At 37.5% G+C, this 23,828-nt stretch overlaps 1 protein-coding gene and 1 pseudogene across 2 annotated transcripts in view; one reads left to right on the top strand and one right to left on the bottom strand.

The window, feature by feature from the left end:
* LOC105298498 (charged multivesicular body protein 3) overlaps positions 1-23,828 on the bottom strand; it is a 108,621-nt gene that overhangs the window by 37,148 nt on the left and 47,645 nt on the right. Inside the window, exons 1-2 of one of the 2 annotated variants that reach the window (XM_011369795.2) lie at positions 17,868-18,025; positions 5,982-6,042 (exon numbers count right to left, since the gene is read on the bottom strand). In XM_011369795.2, coding sequence (XP_011368097.1) covers positions 5,982-6,042; positions 17,868-17,912 — 106 coding nt within the window. In that variant the 5' untranslated portion in view covers positions 17,913-18,025. Of the gene's footprint in view, positions 1-5,981; positions 6,043-17,867; positions 18,026-23,828 lie in introns of those variants that run through there. The other variant, XM_011369796.2, reaches the window with a different exon arrangement.
* LOC111745478 lies at positions 7,681-10,323 on the top strand (annotated as a pseudogene).

Genomic DNA, 23,828 nt, shown 5'->3' with positions numbered 1-23,828 from the left:
TAATATCCTAAAGTTATGACACTAATTTGAATTATATGAGCTTAACCTCAACAGCATACAAAAACTTTACTTCTATACAACTCTGTCCTCACCCCCATTCATTTACTAATTTCACAGAAGTACATCTTTATAAACCATGTGTTCAAAAACATTGCCTAATAATTTTTTTAAGCATAAGTCTCCTAAATCATGTGGAAATTAAAAAATAGAGTTACAAACCAAAGTTAGGACAATACTAGTTTTTCTAATTGCCCATGTATTTACCTTTAACAGAGATATTTCTTTTTCCATATAGCTTCAAGTTCTTGTCTATTGTCCTTTCATTTCAGGCTGAAAGACACCTTTAGCATTTCTTGCCAGGCAGGTCTAGCAGAAACAAACTTCCATAATTTTTCTTTATCTGACAATGTCTTAATATCTCCCTCATTTTGTTGGAAACAGGATTTTAGGTTGATAGGTTTCTTCTTTCAGCATTTGAATATATTAAACCATTGCCTTCTAGCCCACATTTCTGATGAGAAATCCGCTAAAAAATCTTATCAAAGATTCCTTGCATGTGATAAATCATTTCTTTCTTGCTGCTTTAAATAGTCTGTCTTTCTATAGTTTGATTAGAATGTGCCTTGGCATGGGTCTCTTTGAGTTTATCCTACATGGGTGTGGAGCTTCTCGGATGATTATATTCACGTCTTTCTTGAAATTTGGAAAATTGTCATTATTTCTTGGAATAATCTCTCTGTCCCTTTCTCTCTCTACTCTCCTTCTGGGACTCCCACATTGTGTATGCTGGTCTTCTTAAGGGTGTCCTACAGGTCCCTTTGGCTCTGTTTACTTCACATTTTTTTCCTTTTGTTCCTCAGATCTGATTTTTTCAATGGGACTATTTTCAAGTTCACTGAATCTTCTGCTTGCTCAAAACTGCTTTCCAGTAACTACTGTTAAGTTTTTCATTTCAATTATTCTTCTTTTCAGCTGCAAAATTTCTTTCTGGTTTCTTTTCACGTCTATTTTTTTTTTTATTGATATTTCCATTTTCTCATAGATAATTTTCTTGATTTTGTCCACATCTGACTTTACCTCTTTGCACATCTTTAACACAATTGTTTTAAATTCTTTGTTTAGAAAATGTGTCATTTGGTGTTTCTCAGGAACATTTTCCGTTGAATGGGTGATACTTTCCTGTTTCACTGCATACTCTGTGATTTTTTTGTTGTTGAAAATGGACATTTGAATCTTATAACACGGTAACTCTGGAAATCAAATTCTCCCATGTCCCCAGAGTTTGTTGAGTTTGGGATTTTATTGTAGGGTGTCTGTGCTGAGGATCAGCCTGAGGGGTAAACATAAAGTCTTCTCAGGTCTTTTCAGAGTCCGCATCTTTCCCTGGGCATGCACAGTGAGTGACCTTCTATATTCTCCTGTATATGTGGTTGCTTTGAATCTTAGTCCTTAATGTTAGAAATGTTAAATGGAGTAGCCCTGTGGAAAACACTATGGCGGTTCCTCAAAATTTAAATATTGCATTACCATTTCACCCAGAAATTACACTTTTGGGTATATACACAAAAGAATTTAAAGTAGGGACTCAAAAAGATATTTGTACAATCATGTTCATAACAGCATATTCACAGTAGCCAAAAGGTGAAAACCACCCACATGTCCACTGATAGATGAATAAACAAAATGAGGTATATACATAAAATGGAATATTCTCCAGTCTTAAAAAGAAAATTCTGATACATGCTATGACATGGGTGAATTTTGAAAATTAAAAAAACAAACAAACAAACAAAAAACAGACACAAAGGGAAAAATATTATTTAATTCCACTTATATGAGGTATCTAGAGTAGTTAAATCATACATAGAGACAGAAAGTAGAACAGTGATTACCTGGAAATATAGCGGAGGGAAAATGGAAAGTTATTGTTTAATGGTACAGCATCTCCTTATGGGATGAATGAAAAGTTCTGGAGATAAATAGTGGTGATGGTTACACAGCAGTGTAAATAGATTTAATGTCACTGAGCAGTATACTTAAAAATGGTTAAAATGGTCAATTTTATATACGTATACTTTACTATAATAATAAATAAAGCAACAGTAAGAATAGTATGATCCATTTGTAAACAAGTATTCTGTGTAACTACAAGTACAGACAGAAATATGCCTGGAAGGACAAACACCAAAATATTTGTGGTAGTTATCTCTGAGTGGTAGGATTTCAGCATAATTTAAACTTTCTTATTTATATTTTCTGCATCAATATGTGTATCATTATCTTATAGTTGGGGGACAGGGAGGAGGAGAACCCAAGCTAATTACTTTCATCTGAGAGAGGCAAAATGAATGATCTAAATTTATTCCAATATTGCCTATCATGAGTGCTCTAAATATGTTACATCTGACTGAAAGCTAAAAATGTAGACTATGACGAGTCTTCCACGACATGACGACTACCTATAGTTATAGTTTGCTTTATTGATATTACTACTGTTTTTCACTTTAAACTTTTTATTGAAGTATATCATACTTAGAGAAAATTATACAAAACTAGAGACCTATATAGATTTTCACAAATAAGTACACCCATGTAACCAGGAGCCAGATTAAGAAAGAGAATATTATAAACATTTCATAAGGACCTTTTATGTCCCCCTTAAGTCACCATGTCCCCAACAAGGGTAACCAATATCCTGACTTCGTAAGATCATAGTCTGGCAAGTACTCTTTTTGAATTAATATTTTTAAAAATCCGTTCACCTTGACTGCTAATATAAAACCAAATGAAATACCCTAAAAGTGTTTCTATGACACTCAGATGAAAATAACATTTAAAGCAATTATATTACTTCAAAGTCATATTTTATCTAAAGTACTCTTTTTTTTTTTTATCACCATGAATGTAGTAAACTCTCTACTGTATGGCAGGTACTGTCTTAAACATTACATACATTCACAGATTTAACAGGCACAGAAATTCTATGAGACTTAAAAATTTTACTATGGATAGGTGACTGACAGCAAATACAGGGTTTAAACTCAGTATTGACTCTAAAACCCATAATCTTTTTCTGATACAATTTTAGTTAGTTAACTAATAAATTGTTATGAATGAGAAATAATAGGGTTTGAAGATCGTTTAACAAGAGAGCTGTGGATGAATTTATGAGGTTTCTAAGGATAACACAAATCAATTGTGCTATCACTATCACTATAAAGTTTACTTCTACATATGTTAAAAGCCCCACATTATTTTTACTATAGTCAATACATTTCTAAAGAAATTTTAAGAAGAGAAAAAAATGATTTAAATTTCTATACTTACCATTTCCGGCATGCTTCATTCCTCTGGGTAGATCCAAATTTGTATTGGTATGGCTTTCCGTCAACTTACAACTTCTTTTAATATTTCTTTTACTGTAGATCCACTGGCAACAACTTTTCTTGGCTTTTGTATGAAAATGTTTATTTCACCTTCACCTTTGAATACTATTTTCATTGGATATAGAATTCTAGGATAATGTATATGGTTTTTTTTCATCATTTAAAGATGTTCTGGTTTGCAATGTTTCTGATAAAAAATTTTTAATCATTCTTATTGTTTTCTGAATTTAATGTCTTTTTTCTTAGACTGTTTTATCCCTTTATTTGTTAACTTTCAGCAATTTATGATATACCTTGGTATGGTTTTCTTTGTGTTGATACTATTTGAAATGCTTTGAATTCCTTATATCTGTCAGTTTACAGTTTTCATCAGCTTCCTTTTTACCAGATCCTTTCCTTACGCCTCTCCTAAGACTCAAATTACAAACTAGATCACTTGATACTGTTCCACAGCTTCATTTAAAAAACTGTTTTTTTCCTCTGTACTATAATTTTTCATACCTGTATTATTATCTTCAGTTTCACTGATCTTGTTTTCTGCAGTGTCTAACCTGCTTGTTAAACCCATCCAGTTAAATTTTCATTTCATTTTACTTTATTTCGGATCTCTCTCTAGAAGGTCCATTGTTTTTTTTTTTTATCTCCTTATTATGTTATGTTTTCCTTTAAATTCTTCAATATATTTATAATAATGGTTTAAAATCCTTGTCTGTTTATTCAATTATCTGTTTTTTTCTGGGTCTGTTTATATTGCCTGATTTTTCTCCTGACTTTGGATCACATGTTCCTGCTTCTTCCTGGTAATTTTTCATTGGATGCTGGATACTTTGACTGTTTCATTGTTGGGTGTCTAAATTTTTTGGCCTTCTTTTAAGAGCATTCAGCTTTATTTTGGCAGGGAGGTAAGTTGCCTGCGATCGGCTTTCAAGACTTGTTTTTAAGCTTTGTTGGTGTGGGCTTATGGTGGCCTTTAATCTAGGGCTATTTTAGTCTTAATATTAAGGCCTGACCCTCCTAGGGTCTCTAATGAATGTCTCAGATGTTCAACAAAGTCTCTTTACTGTGTGAGATTGGAACTCTACCTTCTCTCAATTCTTTATTCTCCGGGAATCGTTTCGCTTATAACTTCTTTGTAGTTGTTCTGACCTCAGTAATTATATCTGCCCAAGCTCTTGAAATCTCACTCTAAGTATGAAGAGCTTAGTATTCAGCTCAAGACTCAATGGGACTCCATGCAAACATTTGGAGCTCTTTCCCTGGGCAATGCCCTTCTCTTTGATACTCTAGACCCCACAAATTCCTGCCACTGCAGCCTCCCTGAACCCTGATCTCTGTTTCTTCAACTCAGTGAGACCCTATGCTCTGCTTAGAATCCATGTACTACGATCCATAAAGTTTCTCCAGGCAGAAAATCAGGGACATATTAGAGCTCTGTTTCCATTCTCTCAGTGACTGAAATCCTGCATTGCCAGTTGTCCGTTTGAAAACAGATGTTTCACAGACTTTGGTTTCTTCTTTATTTACAATCAGAGTGCAAGTCCAAAACCACTGCTCCATCATGGCTAGGAATGGAATTCCCCTCTCCAATTATTTTTTTTAAAGAAGTAACATTAGGATATCTTTATGGTACTAATTTTTCTCCAATCATGAAAGCGAAAAACCATAAAAGCTATAAACATTATCTCCTTGCAAGTCACCTTAATTATAAGTGGTACTCAATAACAATCTACTTTACTATTTTTCTCAACTTATAGCCATGCTAAAATAGATAATTAGAATGGTGAAAATGAAATCGCATTCCTTACTTATGCATGGTTTAATTTTAATTCCATAAAATCAATTCTTTATAAATAGGAAGAGATTTCTTCAGTTCTCTATTTTTAATGACTTAAAACAACACAAATTTATTCTTTTACAATTCTGGTGGTCAGAAGTCTAAAATCAAGGTGTTGGAAAGGCTGTGTTTCTTCTGGAGGCTTCAAAGAAGAATCTATTTCTGTGTCTTTTTTAGCTTCTAGAAGTAAGCTGCCTTCTTTGGCTCATGGCCTCCATCTTCAAAGCCAACATCTCGTTCCGTGGTCACATCTCCATATCTCCTTTTCTCTCACTTTTCTTCAACATATTGCCTCTCTTTTTAAAAGACCTTTGTGATTACCTTGGGCTCACCCAGATAACCCAGGAGAATCTCTCCACTTAAGATCTTTAATTTAATCACATCTGCAAAGTCCCTATTCACAGACTCTGGAAATTAGGATGTAGACATCTTTGGGAGTCCATATACTGTCTACCACAGTGTGTGAGCACCTGCTTTGTTTCCAACACTAACCTGGGCTCTAGAGAATCAGAGATGAATGGACATGGCCCTTCCCTCCTGAATAGCTTATTCCAGCCCAGAGGAAAGATTTAATTCTTACAAAATACGAAACTTCTTTGAGTTCATTATGTCTTGTCTCTCTTAATGACTAAAAAGCAAAATAATTAGGATAGTTATAATGTAAGAATCAACTATTCCTTACAATATGTAGATGCAGTTTATGAACTAATACAAAATACACCAAGAGAGTGAGAAACAGGAGACATAAAATGATAATTTACCTCTTATTTGCCTGTCAACAACTCTCATTTCTTTTCTTATCTTCAATGACCATTCGTTGACCTGGGAAAAATTTTAGAAAAGGAATTATAAGAGAAGCCAACACTCCTAATTCACCAAGTTTTAAAGAATTCTATATTCTACATTCATTGCAGACATAATCCAGACACAAAATAAAGCCATTTTCAATAAAAAGACCTTCAGAGTCAGTTCTGTTTTTTTCTATCTATTTAAATCATAGTACATAGATTAAAGATAATTATCTGAAGGTAGGTAGTAAAAAGCACTTTGTACAAGACCTCAGAGAGAGTTCAGTACCCTACAGGTACATAAAGATTTTTCAATAGGTACGTGTGTATAGACAGAGTTTAAGGGCATCAGAAGATTTTCGACTTCTACAGATAATTTCAAAAACTGCTCTGCCTGTGTCATAAGAGGTTACCTCTCCTTCTCCCCTTTAACAATAATGCCTTTTCATTTCACAACTAATCTATGTCTCTATTATTACCATGATATATTTCCCTGACAGGCAAAATCTTTGAAGCACTAAACATAAAGACAACTGGAAAATACTAGTATAGGTGTTAAGAAAGTAGTGAATGACTAATGATTATCAAATTCTTATGCAAATATAAAGTGTTTTTCAATTTTTCAGTTATCAACTGCTAAAGCACTAAGGGCTTTTTGGCATATGACAAAGAAGTTCAAAGAATTTCTGAGTGACAAAACTCTATTACCATCTACTTATTTATATTAACAACGTTTCTCAGCACTTGTATGTAATAAAATATAAAATAGGGCTTTTATTCTGGCTTTTATTCTTTTATTCTCAGCGCCTTGCAATGAGGATCCCTTGTGTATGGCCTCAGCCATGCCATCTAAGGGTCCTCTGCATTTGGTTCAGGCTTAGGACACAAGAAATTCTTAGAGCTGTGGCAAACTGCAAACAGGGCAACTGCCTCATTAGATGAATGGGTGCCCCCTGGACATGATCCAACCGCCACACACGCTGCAATACAAGCTACTGGATCTTCTTCCGCTTCCAGGCAAGGAACAATTAGCTGGATACTGGAACAATTAGCTGGCTCTGTATCCATATGAAGGGTGGTGGTAACAGGGCCCAAATTTACACATTCTACCAGTCCATCTAGAAAGCCCTGATGGACTATTACCAAAAACATGTGGATAGGCTGCAAAGGAGATCAAAGACATCCTCACCCATTATGACTAGACCCTGCTGGTAACTGACCCTCTTCACTGCAAATTCAAAAAGTTCGAAGACCCTGGTGACGGAGATCACTACCAGAAATCCGACCAATAAGCCTATCATAAGAATCAAGGTTCGCCTTAATAATAAACAACGGTTATGAGATTTATGGTTAAAAATAAAAATAAAATAAATAGAATCGATTCGTTGAATCCTTTAGCCTTAATCCACGGATATATGAACTGAATGGCATTAAAAAATCCATATCATTAAGAGAAAATGTAATTGAGTTCCAGTCAAGATAGCATGGTAAGTAAACACTGTGCTTGCCGCCTCCCATGACCACATTAAAATTACAGCTAAATTATAGAATGATCAACCTGGAGAACAATCTGAAGACCAGCTGAACTGACTCCTATAACTAAGGATATAAAGAGGCCACAGCAAGACTGGTAGGAGGGGTGGAGAAGCAAAACAGTTGGCCCCGCATCCGCATGTTGCGGTTGAGCATTGGGAGGGATATCGTGGCCACAGAGGTTCCCTTTGAGGAGCGAGGAGCCCTAGCCCCACACCTAAGCTCCCCAGATCAGAGCTGCTGTGCTGAGAAGTGAAATCGCCACAAAATCTGGTTGTGAAAATCAGTGGGGATTCTGACCATCCAGGTGAAGGCAGAAGGCTCCTGGAAACCCAGATGTCCCCTTAAAGAGTGCACGCACAGACTCACTCGCAGGCACTCACCCTGGGCTCCAGCGGAGGAACAGCAGCTTAGGAGGTACCAGGCACATATACAGACAGACTGAGCTGTGTGACTTTAGGGCAAGGGCTGTAGGCTCAGCTGTCATCGACCCTGTTGAGCCCTCCCTTCCATGCAGCCTGATGGCAACTCTATCTTGCTTGTGTTGAGCCCTCCCACTACATGGCCAAATGTGAATCTGCACTGGTCTGGTGAAATCCACTTGTTCCACTGTGGTGACTCCTTGGGACCGGCCCACCCAACTCGCGAATTACCAGAGGTATATTCCAAGCTGGGTAACCAACCACACCAAGCCCTCTCGGCAGAAGGCTCTTTCAGCAGCAATCAACAGGCCTCTGCTCACACACCACCAGAGGCAATTCAGGTGGTGGGCAACCAGCCCCAGCCCTAGCTATAGTATTTCTTGAACAAATCTCAGAAGTTTGTGGCCTGAGGCAGGCAGCAGCTACCCTCAGTGTGATCTGACTTTTGCTAATGGCCACAGGCTCAGCACTGGCACCAAATCTAAATCTGCACTAACCTGGGGAACACTACTCATTCACCCTGGTGACTTCCTGAGACCTTGCCTCACTCAACTCGAGTACCACCTAAGATTGCCCAGCTGCTGAGGGTAATAGGCAGCCAGCCGGCAGGCTCGGGCCTTGGAGTACCCTGGATTCTTTGCTAAGCTGACCCAGGCCTAGTACTGGTGGCAGCTGGACTCAGTTTGCCGAGTGGTCTCTCTCATGTGCATCCAGGTCTGGCACAAGCAGGAACCAACCACGGATAACTGTGTACCTCCGACCAGGTACCACCAGGCAGTCACAGGCTGTAGCTGACCTTGGCCTGAACAGAAGCCCCTCCCAAAGGGCCCCAGAATCAACACACCTGGCGGCTGGCAGACCAGAACAGAGCAACACCTAATTAGCCTCATGAGTGGCACACCCAAAGGGTGGTCTCGGCAGGCACATGAGCCCTCTGGGGATAAATTCCTAGGAACATACAATCTCCCACGCCTGAGTGAAGAAGAAAACAGAAAATCTGAACCGACCAATTACTACTAACAAAATCAAATCCATAATCAAAAAACTCCCCACAAACTAAAGTCCTGGATTGGATAGATGCACAGGTGAATTTTACCAAACATGTATTTCTATATTTGGTCTTACATGACAAGTATTGAGAAAACGGATTCAAAGAAATGAAAAACTATCTTATTACATCTATGTATTATTACAGCTATTTAACAGTTTGCCTTTTGAGTTTATTCATTGCTTAAATGAATCCAGGAGCTTGAAAGAAAAGTCACTAACAAATGGTTGTTTCGAAGTTTATCATTACAGTATTTAACTGCTTATATTCCTTAATGGGTGAATATTCAATACAAGATATTAGATGACAAAGATAAAATGACCTTTGTAAAAATGCACTAGTTGTATTGTTTGCAGTAGCAAAAGGCTGGAAATTACCAAAATGTATATCAATAGGAGACTAGTTTAACATATTAGAGAATTTCCACAAACAAACAGTATGTTCTAACTAAAGAGAAAAGGGCAATACAATGAGGACTACCAATGGAATTAATTCTCAAAATATAACTGAAAATAGCTAGGTAACGAACATGTATAGTATGACATTACATATGTTAGAATGAAGGAAGGAGAGAGGAAGAGGAGAATGGAGTGAAGGAAGGAGTAGAGAAAGGGAGGAAGAAAAGGAGGTAGAAGAAGGGAGAGAGAGAAATTTATCTGTGAGGGTGAGGAGTAACTGAGATTGAGCCCCAACTGAGCAGAGCTCTTCTGATCTCCTTGGCCTCCCCACCTGAAGAAATGAGTGGAGACTGGCCCTAAGTAAAACCAAAATGTATGAAGCCAACTTGCCCTTTGCCCTGACCAGATAGTCTCCAAGTATGGCAAAGTTGTAAAGGTTACTATAATGAAGGTTACTTTGCTTATGGATAAAGACTCTGCACCAAAGTGTATCAAGGCAAAAAACAACACAGTCATTTGGTAGAGTGAGAAAAGCAAGCACTGCTTTTGGCAATGGAAGAGCAGCCGAGTTCATCTGAAGATGAAACCACTTTGATAAATCTAAGTGAGGAAAGTGGACATTTAAGTTATGCCTCTCCTAAAAATACACTTAGAGAACATGAACTTCCAAAGAAGAAAGAAAAAAAGAAAATTCCTGAACCAGAATAAACTGAAGGAGAAGAAAGTGAAGACGAAGGGGAAGATCCTGCTCTTGACAACCTCAGTGAGGCCATATCTTTCCAGCAAGCCAAAACTGAAGAACAACAACAAAAGGGAAACCCAGTTCAGGGGGTTCCTAAACATTAGATGTTTCAAGATGCCCAAGGATAAGGAAAAGCACATATTTCAGTGCGGAGGAAGAACTTGCTGATTAAAATTATACATATTATAGAAATATCATTTAAAAAAAATTTTAAAAATCTTAGAGTACCAAGTTTGGTTGGGACTAAAGATTATCTTTAGAATATGAGCATTAAAAGACTTAGTATCAAATAATTTTTTACTATAAAATAGTTCATTGGAAATTGAAAAGAAGTTTTAAAGTATTATGTAAAAATCTTGCTTTAGCAGAATAAAAATCAAGATTTGCTAATAATCATTAATCTTGAAAACAGTTTATTGGAATAAAAAAGAAAACTCAATACTATCATAGCAATGCTATTGTCTGTCATCCCAAGAAAAAAGATCTTAAAAAGATTTGAGAGTTCATTATAAAAGTTTATTCATGCCTGACTGGTTTACATGAAAACTTTAAAAATAAATTTCATCTTTAAAACAAAAACTTCTTAAAGACTGAAGAAAAGTTGAATGATTGTTATTAAATGTTAATAAAATTTTCAAGAGAATTTTGGTTTTAAATATGGGTGTTTTGCTGTTATTCTCTGGGCATTTGAGATCTTGAGCCTCAGCATACATTGTCAGTTTGGCTCAAATAATCTGTTATAAAACTTCAAAATAAAATTACCGTATGACCCAACAATTCTACTCCTAGGTATATACCTAAAAGAACTGAAAACAGGTACTTAAACAAATAACTTGTACACGAATGTCCATAGTAGCATTATTCACAATAGCCAAATGATTGAAACAACTCAAATGTTCATCACTGGATAAATGGACAAATGAATTGTGATATATGCATACTATGGAATGGCCTTTGGCTATAAAAAGGAAGAATTACAAGCTACATTATGGATGAACCTTGAAAATATTATACTAAATGAAAGAATCCAGACATAAAAGGACATATAGTGTATGATTCCATTTATAAGAAATATCTAGAATAGGAAAGCAGATTAGTAGTTGCCAGGTGCTGGGGGGAGAAGAGAATGAGCTGTAACTGCTTAGAGGATACGGGGTTTTATTTTGGAGTGATAAAATGTTTTGTAACTAGAGAGAGGTGGTAGCTACACAATGTCATGAATATACCAAATGCTACTGAATTGTTCAGGATAAAATGGTACATATTAAGTGAGTTTCACGTCAATAAAAAGAAAGAAGTAAAGAAAGAAAAAAAGGAAAGGAGGGAGGGAGAGGTAGCTATATTAAGAAAAATCAGACTTCACAACAAGGAAACCTATAAGAGCTAAAGAGGAACATTATATAATCATACACAATTCAATAAAAAGACATAACAATTCTTAATGTGCGTGTACCTAATAACAGAGCATCAAAATACATGAAGCAAAAACTGATAGAACTGAAAGGGGTGGGAAATGAACAAATCCACTATAATAGCTGGAGATGTCAACACCTCTCTTTAGGTAATTGACAGATGGAACAGGTAGAAAATCAGTAAGGACAGGACACACCTAACTTAAACAGTACTGTCAATCAACTAGATCTAATTAACATTTATAGAATATTTGTCCAATAACAGAATACATATTTCTCAAGCTTGCACAGAACACTCCTCAAGACAGACCTCTTTCTGGGCCATAACACACACCCTAATCAATTTATAGCAGAAATCATACAAAATATGTTCTGAGATCATCATGATAGAATTATTCTAGAAATCAATACCAAAAAGCTGGAAAATTCCCAAATATCTGAAGATTAAACAACACACCTCTAAATAACACATGGGTCAAAAAAAGTCTCATGAGAAATTTAAAACCATTTTTAATTAAAGTTAAAAAACACAACTTCTCAAAATGTTTAGGGTGCAGCAAAAGCATTGCTTAGAAGGAAATTCATTTATAGCATTAGAAGATCTAAAACCAATAATCTAAGATTCTGCCTTAAAAAACTAAAGAGCAATTTAAGCCAAAAGCAAGCAGAAAAGAAAAAAAATTAGACAAATCAATGAAACTGAAAACAGCAAAATAATAGAGAAAATCAATGAAGTCCAAATCTAGCTCTTTCAAAAGGTGAATAAAACTGAGAAGCCTCCAGCCAGCATAACCAAGAAAAAGAGAAGATAAAATTACCACTATCAAAAATGCAAGAGAGGTCATCACTATTAATCCCAAAGAGTAAAAATAAAGAAATACTCTGAACTCTATGCTCACAAATTTGGTAATTTAGACAAAATGGAGCAGTTACTGGAAAGACTATTAAAATTCACACAAGGAGAAACAGATTATTTGAATAGGCCTATACTAAAGCAACCAAGTCAGTAATTAAAGAAAGTACCAGGCCCAGATGGTTTTGCTGATGAATTCTACCAAACATTTAAGAAATAACAATTCTCTACAAAACCTTTGAGAAAATATGAGGGAATACTTCTTAACTCATACTATGAGGCCAGAATTATTCTAATACCAAAACCAAATAGACAGTAAAAGGAAAAAAAAAAAACAACTAAAGAGCAATATCTCTTATGAACATAGATGCAAAAATCCTCAACAAAATGTTAGCAAACTGAATTAACAAATATCGCAAATAATCAATGATGAAAATCTTCTGGCCTAATAAACAAATATAGCAAGGTCTTAAGATAGAAGGCTAATATACAAAAGTTAACCACTTCCCAAAATAACTAATAAACAAGTGGAATCTGAAATTTAAAAGAGCATTTACAATAGCACCAAACAAAAAATAAGCATGCAGGTATAAATCTAACAATATGTATAGGGTCTACTTGTGGAAAACTATAAAACATTGATGAAAGAAATCAAAGATATAAATGAAGAGATATTCCATGTGAATGGACTGTGAGACCCAACATTAAGATATCAATTCTTCCCAACATCATCTGTAGATTCAATGCAATCCCATTCAAAATCAACAGAATCTATATTGTAGAAATCAAACTGATTCTGATTCTAAAGTTTACATGGAAAGGCAAATAACCTAGAATAGCCATCATAATATTGAAGAAAATGCTGGCGGTTTCCCCACTGTCCAACTTCAAAACCTAATGTAAAGCTACAGTATTCAAGACAGAGTAGTATGGTCAAAGAACAGACACATAGATCAATGGATCAGAAAAGAGAGCCCAGAAGCAGATCCACACAAATATACTCAACTGATTATATAACAAATAGATATTTTTTTCACAATTAACTGAAGGAAACTGGTTGTTTTTAAATCGCCTAAATTTAAATCTTCAGGATAATGCTAATTAAATTCAATCTCTACTTTATTAACAGCTTAAAATAATAAATTTTACTTTATGTTTATACTTGGTGAAGTATTTCTATAATTATAAGCACTGAGGCATGAACTGCAGCAACTTATTAACTGTAAAGGTGGCAATGGAGGACGGACCAATTTCATAGGACCAAGAGAAAATATTTCTTTCCCCAAATGTTAGCAGAGTCCCTAACTAGGCTATACTTCAAATGTGTAAGCATTTTCTCTCACCATCTCTACTTCTGGTTCATCAAGCTAATATTTGATAAACACTTTATTCTTATTCAGTTGAACACTATATTGGCACAGTAGACAATAAAGAAACACATGACTCTTGCTCTCAAGAACCTTACAATTTTGCTGAGGAGACGAAGTAGAAAAGAAAAATATGTTCCCAAGATAACCCACTCTCTAATGTCTTCCCTGATTTCTCGAATTGTTTAAAACTGAGCTCTTGGCTTCTTCCTCTCTACCATCACCATCCCATCAAATCTGCTCTTCTCTGGAATTCTCTCAATTTCAGTTCACAGTACCAACACTCAGGTTTGACTGGAGGTGAGGTTAAATAGAAACCAAATAATCATCTTTGCATTCTCACCCCACATCCAGTAGATGAGCAAACTCTGACTATATATCCCAAATACTTCTAACTCATCCTCTCTATCACCACTTCCATTCTTATAGATTTGCATCATCTCTCGCCTGGGCCACTAACTGGCCTCCATACCCAAGTCTCTTCCCTTTAATTCTTGCTTCAAACCACTATTCTGAATGCTCCCCCTCCTTAGTAGGCATGACACACAGGCCTTCACTAATCTGCCCTCTACCTACCTCTCCAATTTTACATCTTACAACTGCCACCACTCCTCCTGTATCCCATTCACTCTTCCAACCACTCTGAATTTTCTCTGGTTCCTCCAACCTATGTTGCACAATTTTACACCTCCCATATGCAGTCTACTTGGCTTGGACTGCCTCCCCTTTCCTAATGCTATGCCAACCCATGCATCTGGCTAATGCCTCTTGTGACAAGACCCAGATACCCTCCCTGACCAGGTCCCCTTCCCCGCTCTGAACAGTTAATCACTCCCGCCACTGTGACATCACAGATGTTGTACATACTTATATTATTGCTGTTATTCACCATAAAATATAAATATTTGTTCACATGTCTGTCTCCCCCAGTAAACCTGGTATTCTTTGAAGTTGTCATCCAGTGTCTTATTTTGTAAACCTAGTGTCAAACCCAATGCACACCAAAATATCTCAATAAACATTTGTTTCATGAATATTTCCTTCTCATTTTCTTCCCTTTTCGGACAGCATCCCACAACCATGAGCCATGACCCAGTCTAAGCTATAAGTATGTCATAGTGGAGGGCCAAATCATTTCTGATTACTAGAATTCTGATGCTTTGGAAAGTGACTACTCCACCCAAGGGCTATGTCAGTGAAGTCCCTAAGAAAGAACTGCACGACTTTCCAAGAGAACCTCAAGTCCGAGAGAAGAATCTCTTTTCAGCAGAATCTCATGTCCTGGTTTTTAAATGGATTATAAGGCTCCCTCATCCTCAGCAGGCCCAATCTACTCTTAACTTGGACACTTTAAGATAGAACAAGTTTCACCATTAAGATGTCATCAAAGTGTCTGAGATGCATGAGAGCAAAGACTTGAGTCTACAAAGCTTCTTATATAGCTAATGTTTCCCTGGAGTATCTCTGAAATACTGCCCATTTTAGGAATCCTTGACTTTAAGCCTTAATCTTATTCTAATACTCATTTTTTGCTCAATATTTATTTAGCACCTACTCTGTCCTGCATACTATAACAGAGCTTTGGGAACACCACCCATAATACAGCTTACTGGCCTGACCTGATATGTTACCTGACTTATGGTCTAAGTGACAATTATGATGCTGTGGCATGGCTGCATCCGGCTGATTCATCCTATGCTGGGACCAGGACGCACGTGCCCTCATCTTCCAACCCCCAGTAGCAGAAAGCATACAATATATTTACCCTAACTCAAGAGTTGCCCAGCTGAGACTATAGAATTTAGTCAATTTTCTCCTTTATCTAATTTTTCTTTTCTCTCTGCCAACATTAGCACATTTTTTGCTTTTACTTATTTTATAAAGCTGAAGATTAATTTTTTCTCCTCCCTCTCGGGAAAAAAAAAAAAAAGAAAAAGAAAAAGCTAACTAAAACTAAAACACCAGACACTGTCTTCTTATTTATTTATGGCTCTCAATACATTATCTGTGTGTCAGCAGCTCTACAGAGAAAAAAGTATTTCTCATCCCTATTTTATTGTCACTTTCTGGAATTATAAACTCAATGCTAAATAATTGTGGCAGGTAACAAAACACTTTCCTTGGTCATAATCAAAAGGTATAGCTAGCCTGGTAGAAGCTGAACCTAAAGCAAACACAGACACTCTTATGACAAATCTGAACAGTATATAATCAGAACTGAAAGGGAAGCTTGGAGTATTGTGAAGGGGAACTTGAAGAAAATCTCGGGCACAGTATCTGCAGCACCAGTTAAAATAATCTGATACACACTAAAAATGCCACTAAATCATCAAGAACCAATTCACAGGCAAGAGGTGTATGGAAAACATGAAGGTGGAGGGCCAAATCAGACTGATCACCCAGTCTGCGGGTGATAACTGCAACCTCTGAATTCCTATAACTATGTATGTGGTACCCAATCCAGACTTGTTCTTGAAAAGCTTATCTTACTTGCTAGATTATAAATTCCTTGGCTCTCTATTTCATCTTTATAATATCCCTCTGGCAGGCATATTTAAAAATACAATCTCATGCATCAAGCTTGTGATTTTCTGGTGTTAATTTACTTTCCCAGGTAGGTTACCTAGCTGGAACAATATACTGACATCATGTTCTTAGCAATTATGTTTATAATTTTAAAAGTCTTAAATGTTCATACGTAATACATATACTAGATATCAATTTAAATAGTATTGAGACCGTTTTCCCAGAATCTTATCTCATTTTATGAAAGGCAAAGCTAAGGTGAAACACTGAATGTAATAATCTTTCGCTAACACCAAAAATACATTTCTACTATAACAAGCATCTTAGAATACTTACATGCCACAAAATGTGCATTTATACTATACTCTAACTTGCAAAGTAATGTCACATAGTCATTTAAGTACCACAATTTTTATTTTACCAGGGAGTAAAACTAAGTAAGTTGCCTGAGGGAACTAATATTTACTGAATACCTACTGTTCTAGGACCTGTGATTAACAAATATAATCAAAATTAACACACATTATATGCCAGCAACTTCATGATGCATGACACTGATTTCAAAATATGCCTGCCAGAGCTGAATAGGTGAGATTACTTATTAAATAAAGGATTTTAGGGATCTTATCAGATTTCAAATTATGATTCATCATCAGGTCTTGGGTAGAGCCTATGTTTTCTTACAAGCTGCCAGGTGATACCGATGCGATTGGTCTGAACTTGGATGCAAAGTTATCAAATTTATAAAGCATTAACCGTAACTAGCACTACTAGCTAAAACTATATTTTTTCATGTTCAGTGACTCTGAAGTGATACTATTATCATTCCTTGACAGACAAGACTAAGACTGAGAGACACGAACTTTCCCTAGATCACAAGGCTGATTTGTGGGGAACCAGGATTCAAACTTAGGTAGACTGACTCTGCAGATCACTCCTAACCACTACACATTATCTCAGTTAACAAGATAAGAATTCGAAGCCAGGTTATCTTTGATATCACTCTTTCGAATCAGGTCCTGCTACGACTAATGTGAGTCTGGGATCAACGTAACGCCGTAGAGCGGAGGAAAGAGGAAACAGCCTCCTTTTCAATACAACAGGATAGGTGAAGAAGGGGTGGCAGGTGTCTGGGATCTTCCCGCACCTAAACCGGGAACTACACTCTGGGCAAGCGCAGGTCGGCCGCAGTCCACAGGCGGCGTCACGGGGCGGGGCCTGCGCCAGGGACAGGTTCCGGGCGGGACATACCAACACGCGCAGGGAAGGGGTTTCCAGGGCCAGGAGCACGTCGCCGCCTACGCGCCCTATGCCAAGGCTGAGGAACTCTTATTCCAGCCCTCGGCTGCCCTGGGAGTGCTGAGGTATCGGGGCTCTCCTTCGCCACAGCGATCTCCTTAGAGACTCTTCCTCCGGCCCCTCGGTCGAGTGGGAGGCCCCGGAAATGGCGGCCGAGCGCCTACCTGACCCATCACGGGGGAAGTGTCCAGTCGCTTCACCAACTCCAGTATGCCCCACGCAAATCCACCCGCTCCTTTGCCGCCGCCACAGCCCTTACCAGTTCTTTGGGCGGCTTCTCCTGGGTTTTTCCAAACAGCCCCATGGCTTACTGAACTCGTCTTGCCTCTTCCGGCTTTCCGTTGCCCGCGACCAGGGAGGTCACGGGCAGCCGCCTGGGCGGGGCCGGTGAAAAGAAGGGAGTCCCGACGCCCAGAAGCAGTTAGTGTTACGCATGCGCAAACCTAGGTCGCGCAGAGTTTTGTCAGAAAGATTACGTAATTGCGTATATTCTGGGAGGGGATTTGTAGAGGGAGGTGGCGAGTGTGAGTGTGTGAGTGTGTGTGTGAGTGTGTGTGTGTGTGTTCGTTCACTGGTAGACTGGAATTTATTGACTACACCTGGTGATTACAGCTGCCCCTCATACTGATGAGGTACATTTACGATTTTCGGGAACAGCTTCACCTGTGTCGGGTAGGCACCGCACGGGGGCAGCTACCAGACCTACTCCTCCCCTCTGTCATCGCCTAGTCAGTAAAACCTAGACATCATTTTTCTCTCTCCCTCTTACCAGGACTTAATAATTGTAGTTTTTCAATATGTTTAAACTCCAGCCCTCAGCTTTCCATCCCAAGGGTCAGCTTTTCTTCAGGCTATCCCTATTTCCAACGTGGATGTTTCCTACCTGGCATTTGTATGTGGGTGTGGTCCAACACTCCACATGGACCATGACCTTAATCAGAGTCTCAGAAGACTCTGTGACTAAAAAGTACTAGACACATTTTAGCTGGGCAATCTCTGCTGTTATTATCTCACCTTATGATGGTGAAGAGACCGCTCATGTAGCCCCTCAATCCCATGCTCCTATCTCTGATGGAAATGTAAAATGGTGCAACCACTTTGAAAACATTTGGGCAATTTCTTAAAATGCTAAACATACACCTAGCATATGCCATTCCACTGCTAGCTATTTACTCAATAGGAGAAAAAGTACATGTCTTTATTAAGACTCGTTCATGAATGTTCATATCATCTTTATTTGTAATAGCCAATAACCGGAGGTAATCCAAATGTCCACCAACAGGTAAATGGATAAACCAATTGTGATAGATCTATACAATGGAATACTACTCAGCAATTAAAAAGACCAAGCTATTGATACATGCGGTGATGTGGATGAATCTCAAAATAATAATGCTGAGTGAAGCCAAAAAAAAAAGTATATACTGTATGACTTCATTTATATAGTATTCTGTAAAATGCAAACTAATCTGTAGTGACAGAAAGTAGATCAGTTGTTGCTAGGGGACAGGAGTTGGTTCGGAAATGAAGGAGGGATTACAAAGAGGCAAAAGAAAGCTCTTGGGAGTGATGGAAATTATTTTGATTGTGGTGATGGTTTCACAGATGTATACAATGTCAAAACAAACGACACTAAATACAGTTTATGTCAATCATACTTAATTTTTAAAAAGAGCAGTACATGTTCATTGTAAAAAGTAACCCCTCTTTCTCACTTCCTCAGGAGTAAAGGTCTCACAGGACTCATATCAATTAGTTGTTATCAATATTATAAAGATTATAGTTGGTGTAACTCCTTGAAGACCTTTTTCTTTGGAGAATATACCATTATGTTCTTAATATATTTAATTGGGATCATATTATACATATTGTTCTGCAAATCTCCTTTTTAAGGAATTTTACATAGATTTTCACTGATGTTACTATCTATAGCTAAGAAATTCCATAGCTGGAATGTACTAAAGTTTATTTAACAATTTCCCTATTGGATGGCATTAGCAGTTTCTAATTTTTCCCTATTAAATAATAAATATAGTTTACATTCTGAAAGTACTACCAATGCCCTCCATACAGGCTGCATAGTTTGGAACTATCACGAATGTACGAGAGCACCCTATTCCCCAAGTCCTTGCTAGCAATGAATATTACCAATCTTTTACATTTTTGCCACTCTTACAGTATAAAATATTGTTTTTAATTTTCATGTATGTGATTATTAGTATAAAAGAGTTTTGTATATTTGTTGGTTATTAGAATTTCTTCTGTGAATTGCCTCTTTGTATCCTTTGCCCACTTTCCAATAAATTCCTCCCTCCCTCCTCCTTTCCTCCTTTCCTTTCTCCCTCCCTCCTTCCCTCTGTCCCTCTCTTTCTTTTAATGAGAAGGAGCTCTTCAAAAATAACAGATGCGTGGAAATTTTTTAAAGGCTTCTTCACCATATCTCTCTCTTTTTTTTTAATTTTGAGAATGAACTATAAGGCACAGCAATTTTTCAGGTAGGAGGACACTGGACTTCCAATTAGTCAGTGATACTTATTGAATGTCTACCACACGTCAGGCATTGTACAGGCTCTAGGGAAACTATACTGAACAAAAAAGAATCTCATATGATCTGGTAAGGAGAGCGGTGATAAATAAAAACAATGGTGATAAACAAAATTGAATTAATTACTATAAATGTACAAAACTCTGACTATAAGAACATGCTGATCAGTGACTCTTTCCTGAACAGGCAGTATATAAGCTGAGACCTGAAGAATCGGGTAGTAGTGAGATGAAGAATATCCAGTGCAAAAGGAAGAGCATGTCCAAAGAGCCTTCCCAGTTTCCAGATGGGGGTTTTGGGCCACGGATATTTCAATCCCTAAAGCTGCACTTGTTCTAAGAGGCCAAACAGAGTGTGGAGGAAGGTTTGATTGGCATGTGGCATCTCACAGAGCCCATAGCTCCTGACAGAGCTCTATAAACACATCAGTGTAGTTGCTCCTCAGAGACCAGAAGGGCACTACATCTTTCACACATTTTGGGAGCTCCAGCTTCAGAACAACATATACTGTCTATTCATGTCCTGATATTGTCTTGGCATTGGACAAAGCTGCAGCTCTGGCAGTAGAGTTTCCTTCCTACATAGACCACAGGAAGCTAGCACCAGATCTTCCCACCTGCTAAGACTCACATCTGAGGGGGTGGGAAGAACTAAATGAGCAGGCATTCTAGCTCTTTGCTCCTGCCAAGCACAGCAAGTGTTTAACAGGATCACACTCCCCTGCCATATGTTCGCATAGGTATTTATTCACTCACATTTTCAAAGGCGTTATGTGCATTCTCCTGATCCCTGAAAAATATAAATACATGCATATCCTCGACTTGCGAGGTACTGCAATACCTGATGCTTTAAATCTTGCCCTGATTTTAAAATGCAAAATAGAAAAGAATGTTTTTCCTCTACTCTCCAGTTGATCCTTGTTCATTTCAGTAAGATTTCTAATCTCAGGGAAGCTTCCTGGCTCACAACTATTCCCCATTCATCGGGTGGATTGTTAAATGAAATGCTTGGGGCAAGAAAATCACAACCCAATTCCTGGCAGGAATTTTCACCTAATAAGACCAAAAAGATGCACTTTGTTTTATATAACAGATAGATTCTTAAAACGTTAATATAAAGTGACCTTTGGAAAATTGAATTACCTCCCATAACTTATATAATAATTTTGGAGTGGATTTATCTTCATCTCTGACTAACCTTCAGGTCCCACAGGCTCCTAACCACAGTTATGACTTCAGATCAGGCAAAGAAAGACCTTGAGTTATCTCCTGCCCATTTCCAACCTTCCTTTACGAACCTTACAGTGACCCTCATATTAGCTTCCTAGGTTGCTGTAACAAAGAATGGCAAAACGGGTGGTTTAAAGGAACAGGAATTTATTCTCTCATAGTCCTGGAGGCTAGAAGTCCAAAATAAGATGTCAGAACAGCCATACTTCCTCTGAGACTCTGGGTAGAATCCTTCCTGGGCTTTTCCTAGCTTCTGGTGGTGGATGTCAATCATTGACATTCCTCAGCTTGCTGCTGCACCACATCATTCTCTGCTTCTGTCATTATGTGGTGGTGTATTAGTCAGCATAGGCTACCATAACAAAATATTGTAGACTAGGTGACTTAAATCACAGAAATTTAATTTCTCACAATTCTGGAGGCTGAAAGTTCGAGATCAGAGTGCCAGCATTGTCAGGTTGTGGTGAGATCTCTCTTCCTGGGTTGGTTATCTTCACTTTGTCCTCATATGGTAGAGAAGGAGTGCTTGGTGTCTCTTCTTCTTATAAGGTCACTAATCCCATCATGAGGACTCCACCCTCATGACCTCATTTAAACCTAATTACCTCCCAAGGGCCCTATCTCCAAATGCCATCATATTGGGGGGTAGGGCTTCAACATATGAATTTTGAGAGAACACAATTCAGTGACAACAATGTTCTCTGCTCTGTGTCTCCCCTCTTCTTCTTATAAACACACCAGTAATAATAAAGACCCACCCTAAATCCAGTGTGACCTCAACTTAACTAATTATATTTACAATGACCCCGATTCCAAATAAGGTCACCTTCTAAAGATACTGGGATTAGGACTTCAGCATACCTTTTGAAGGGCTACAATTTCAACCCATTACAACCCTCATATATACACACAGGTGCCCCATTTTAGCTAAGAAAGGAGGTGAAGGAAGACTGGTTAGCTGAACACTTAGAAAATAAACAAACCTCTATTCTCCTTTATTGTCCCCAAAGTAGGAACGATTTCCACTTGGGAGGGGGAAGTAGATATCCGAGGCCTGACTCTAGCTTGGAGGATGTACCTTCCCTGAGAAATCATGGTAATCACTGCAGCCACCACACATTGCCCTCCAGAGCACTATTTCTACCACTAAAGTTCCCCTCATGGGGGAATTTACACACTTTTCCTTATTTCCCAACAGCACAGCAGACACAAAGCCTGAACTTTAAAAAGGTCCGACTGGAATATTTAAGCAATACTTTACTAAAGTCTCCAAAAACAACATCAGAATTAGAACAGCATGCGACTTACACATTCAACACTATGGTAGACTGGATAATCTGAAAAAACCCACTGCTAACACATAGAGGGTCTTCATAAAACACAATCAGAACTATTTTATGTGCATGGTTGATAAAAAGTAAGAGAAATCAGTAATCCAATAACAGAAACATTATTGCTGTACTTTAAAAAAATATGATAACTTATAGAGAGTAAAGTGCACAAATTTTAAGTGTAAAATCTGATAAAAATTTTACATGTGTATATAGCAGTAAAATCACTATCTAGATCAATATTTAAAATACTTTCAAAATCTTAGCTCCAGCACACCTTTATTCTGATTTCTATATTCATAGATTAGTTTCATCTGTTCTTGAACTTCATATAAAGAAAATCAAATAGTATGCCCAGTTTTAATTATTGGGAAGAGGAAAAGGAGGCAAAAATTTTGGCTGGGCAAAATGATGAAGCAAAATAGACACTTCCTGAAGCTGAGAGCCTTGAAAACCGTGTCACCATCAGTAAAAGGACAGGCTAGGAAAGAAATCTATCTGCTGGCAAAGAGAGCCAAGAAGAAAATGTTTGTCTCAAGCTGTAGATCTAGTGAAAAAATAAAAGTAGAAAGCTTCATTAAGAAACCATAATTATAGGCTGCCCTCAAGTGGGTTTAAACTTATACTATTTCCATGGTGTTGGAAATCCCAAGCCTCGATATTAATTTAAAATGTTCCTAGCTTGATAACACCATGCGGGGGTACCTTACAAGCAATGTAAGCTCTTTTGAAAGGAACGTACCCCAAATCCAGTCATTCTTACAAATTAAGAAATAAAACTACCAAATACAAAAGGAAACAAACATTTGTGGCCAAAAGTAAATTTTGAAAGAGTCATAATTGCACTCCAGAGCACTTGAGATATTAAAATTCTCAAATGTGAAATAAAAGTAAGCTATGCCTAAAATGTTCACAGAAATAAAAGAAGGACTTGAAAGGAATAAGAAAGAGACCATAAAAAAATGACCAGGTAAACTTGAAAAAGAATTAAGGAATTGAAAAATACAATAATGGAAATAAAAGCTTAGTCGCTAAATAAACCTCAATAAATAAATTTAGCTGCAGATTACAAATAATTGAAGAAAGTAAAGTGAATAGGTAGATAGATATAAATT

The sequence above is a fragment of the Pteropus vampyrus genome, unplaced genomic scaffold, assembly GCF_000151845.1.
Source record: "Pteropus vampyrus isolate Shadow unplaced genomic scaffold, Pvam_2.0 Scaffold156, whole genome shotgun sequence".
NCBI classification, from domain to species: domain Eukaryota; kingdom Metazoa; phylum Chordata; class Mammalia; order Chiroptera; family Pteropodidae; genus Pteropus; species Pteropus vampyrus.
Note: the sequence above shows the minus strand (reverse complement) of the source record. Positions and strands in the feature narration are given on the sequence as shown.